The 3,942-nt window shown below is 26.9% G+C and overlaps 1 protein-coding gene across 1 annotated transcript in view; it reads left to right on the top strand.

The window, feature by feature from the left end:
* LOC117181375 (protein spaetzle 3) overlaps positions 1-3,548 on the top strand; it is a 78,466-nt gene extending 74,918 nt beyond the window's left edge. The window contains exon 8 of the mRNA XM_033373968.1: positions 1,657-3,548. Coding sequence (XP_033229859.1) covers positions 1,657-1,852 — 196 coding nt within the window. The 3' untranslated portion in view covers positions 1,853-3,548. The remainder of the gene's footprint in view (positions 1-1,656) is intronic.
* Positions 3,549-3,942: the final 394 nt, after the last annotated feature.

The following is a 3,942-nucleotide window of genomic DNA, read 5'->3' as shown; positions in this document are numbered from 1 at the left end:
GTACATGACCTTCCTGGCATAAACCCACTTTGGACTTCCCAAATCTTTGTTTCTGTTATTTTCATTACCCTACGAATAAGTATTTTTGAATATATTTTGCTTGCAGTGCTTAATAAGCTAATCCCTCTGTAATTATTGCACTCGCTTTTATCTCGCTTTCTCTTGTATATTGGTACGATAATCGCTTTTTTCCAATCGTCTGGGACGTCTCATGTAAATAGAATTTAATAGGACTCTACGAGAAAATCTAACTATTTTTAATTAAATCTTAATTCTTGGCAGTTCAAAAGTCTACTACTATATTTTTGGTTCAGAATTCATATCCTTGGTTAAAAATTCTACTACTTGATTAAGAACTTAATTATTTTGTTAGGAATTCAAATATTTAGTTAGTCATCTTTTTTGTTTGAAAATTCATATGTTTGGTTGAAAATTGATCTATTTTGTTAAAAATGCACTTTTTCTTGGTTCAAAATAATGTTTTTTTACTAATAATGTTATTATTATATTTTTCAATTCCAATTTTTAATTGAAAATGTATCTTTTCTAGTTTAAAATTCAGCTATTTGATTAATATTTCTTGTTTGTAGTTGAAAATACCAATTTTTTGTTGAATCAAGCTGTTTTTTTATTACCAATTACAATTTTCTGGTTAAATTTCACATGTTAGAGTTGAAAATTAAATTGTTTTGTAAAAATCAATGATTTTGTTTAGAAAATTAATTTCTTTTGGTAAAAATGTCAACTTTTTTAGTCAGCAAAATGCAACTATTTGGTAGAAAATTCTTGTATAATGTTGAAATTTCGTCTTTTTCGCAGAAAGTTTATCTGCTTCGTAAAAAATGTAACTATTTTGGTAGAAAATTTGAATACTTGGTGAAAAATTTAAACATTCATTTTTTAATCAAACTTTTTTTGTGAAAAATTAACTGTTTTTGGTAAAAGTTCATATTTCTGGGTTGAAACTCCAACTGTTTTGGAGAAAATTCGTATTCTTTGGTACAAAATTGATTTTCTTGGTTGAAAATTCATCTGTCTTCTAAAAAATTCGTCTTTTGTGTCGAAAATTTAAATGTTTTATTCTAAAAATCGTCATTTTGGATTAGAAATTCATCTCATATGGTAGAGAAATTATTTTTAAAAAAAATAAAATTCATCTTTCTTAATAAAAATTGAATTTTCATTTTAAATGCAACTATATTCGAAAAAATTCATTTTGTTAGATCAAAAATTGAACTATTTGCTTGAAAATTTAACCTATATGAAGCTAATTTTAATTGTAAAGAAATATTACGTTCCTTTCATACGAATGTTTTTTTAAATCTATATTTTAGATTTGCTAACTTCACAGTCCAAAGTGACCTTGAAGTCAGCAAAGCATAAATGTAGATTTAAACAAACATTCGTGTAAAAGGAAAGTAATGTTTGTTTAAACTTAAAATCAGCTAAAATGTATGACTGGAAGTTTGGAGGTCTCAATTTTTAAATATTTTTGAATAAGAATAATGCATATCTGAATTGTAAATGTGCTAAGTATCACTGAGAGTTAAAGGTACATAAAGAATAAAATTTAGTGTATTTTGCGTATGACAGATATCTTATGAAAATATGACTTGCAAATTGAAATGAGCTGGCAATACATCAATTTCTTTACAGGAAAACCAAGACAAACAGATGTACTGGTGATTGTGGATGTGAACAAAAATACAAATGGCACAGATTATTGGCCTATGATCCTGACAATGACTGTAAAGGAATTTTCATGGACTGGTTCCTCTTTCCGTCTTGCTGCGTTTGCAGATGTGAGCCAAATGCCAAATTTCCAGGAACATCGACAACCTCTAAAAACTAAATAAAGGAACAAAAACACAAGAATCTATCAATTTTTTTCATTTTTCTCCAAACTTCAACAAAAAATTGGAGAAGAAAAGGAAAATCGAAAAAAACCTCGTGATCTTCGAACCATATCAATTTTCTTAATATATAAACAGTTAGAAAATGTTTTTAATTTGACAGAACCAGTATAGGGTTCTTCGTGTAAGAATTCTACTTTAGGATAAATTAAGTTACAGTAAAGTTAAGCTTTTGAATTGAGAACTGATTTTTTAAAAATATTTAAACTAAAGCAGCAAATGCGATTTTAAGAATTCATGGGCTAGAGAATAAGTTTTAAACGTATATACTTCTTATAGCTACATACAGATGACTCTGGATCTAATTTTCAATCCATAAAATTGAATTAAATTTTGTTTATTTTTACAGAGCACACATTATGGTGGTCCAAATTTATACCTTTTGAAATTAAATTTTTTATTCTTGGTGATCGATCCTCCCACCTGTTAATATTGTGCTCGGAAAATTCCCCCAAAAACACAAAACAACAATTTTATGCGAAATTCATACTAACGACTTTATTTTTTTCAACGTCAATTATTTTTATTTAATAAGTGACAAGTTTCCAGGTATATTTTAACTAATTAGAAATTTTATGAACAAATATTATTTTTAGGAACCATTTTGTCCATTTATATATCAAGATATACTTTTTTCAGCTATAATTGACATAGTTGATGAATGTCAAAGATAATGTTTTTTATTTGATAAATTTTGGTCAGTAGTTAAAACAATTTCTGTTTGTATAATGTTTTTCTAATAAATCGTTATTTTCTTAAATTAATCATGCAGTTAATGAGTATTCAGATTTTTTGTGCGTGCAAGCTTGAAATTGTTTGAACAATTATTAACGTTTGCTCCTTTTCATAGGAGAGATGGAGAAAATTCTACTGTTCTTGAGTCTCTTGCACTAAGACGCTTATTATTCACTATTTTTTTATTTGAAAAAAATTTAAAAATTTAGGGTATAAGTAATAAAATGAGAAATTACTTTATAATAGGCCACATTGTAGATTCGAAAAACCTAGAATTTTCCTTACCTTTCCTATAAAAAGCACCAAGTGATATTGATTATATTATAATAATTGCAAACCGTCTGAAAAAAATAGCTTTACGAACATTTTTTATCGGCGTCATTAAATTATGAAGAGAATAACTTTTTACAATATACAGGAGAAAAAATGGTTAAACCCGAATACAAAAAAATAAAAAATAAAATATCGAAATATTATTTAAAAAATATATTACTTTCAACATTCACTAGTTATGTCAATAATTACAGAAAACAGTTACTTTTCGCCATTCACAGGGGAAAAAATGAAAGTTGTTTAAATAATTACTAAATGTGTAAAATTGTCCGTAGCATGAATTTGACAGAAAACAGCTATTTTTAATTTTTGGGGCATTTTCTTGGCACAATGCAAGGGAATCAAAAATTTAAATTTGATTTTTTGGAACGCCCTAGGCACACATCCTTTTTTCAAGTCTAGTTATCTAATAATTTTATTTGAAGTAATGTTTCAGAACTCAGAAAATAGTCTTCTGGTAATCAAATTTGATGACGGTAATAAGTTGAATTTCCTGATTCAGACAGAGGATAAAACAATCGATTTTATATAACTCAATAATAGCTTAATGTTTATATTAAATAGTTCTCTATCTTCATTGTAAATACAGAAACGAATTTATAAATACAATTGCTATTTTGTTTTGGACCATATTTTTCTTCTAGTTTTTATTTCTATTCTTTCAGTATTTATTTATAACATCCATATTTTAAGGTAACGACGATTAAGCTTTATTCATATGAATTGAAAATCATAATCAGCAGCACAATTTTAATTTTGCTAGATACACAAAAATCTATTCTAAATATCTAAGTTTCCTTGATGAGGCTAATTAAACGCTCGCCAATTTTAATCCTTTCGATGGCTTTACGCACTGGACGGATTCCTGATAAGCTACGATATCGCATGTTTTCTCTCTAAAATTGCAGAATATAAAAATAAGAAAGGAGAAAGTTTGAGCGGGAAGAAATATTCAAACATA

The sequence above is a fragment of the Belonocnema kinseyi genome, chromosome 10 (genome assembly GCF_010883055.1).
Source record: "Belonocnema kinseyi isolate 2016_QV_RU_SX_M_011 chromosome 10, B_treatae_v1, whole genome shotgun sequence".
Classification (NCBI taxonomy): domain Eukaryota; kingdom Metazoa; phylum Arthropoda; class Insecta; order Hymenoptera; family Cynipidae; genus Belonocnema; species Belonocnema kinseyi.
The sequence above is the reverse complement of the archived record's forward strand: the minus strand, read 5'-3'. Positions and strand labels throughout refer to the sequence as shown.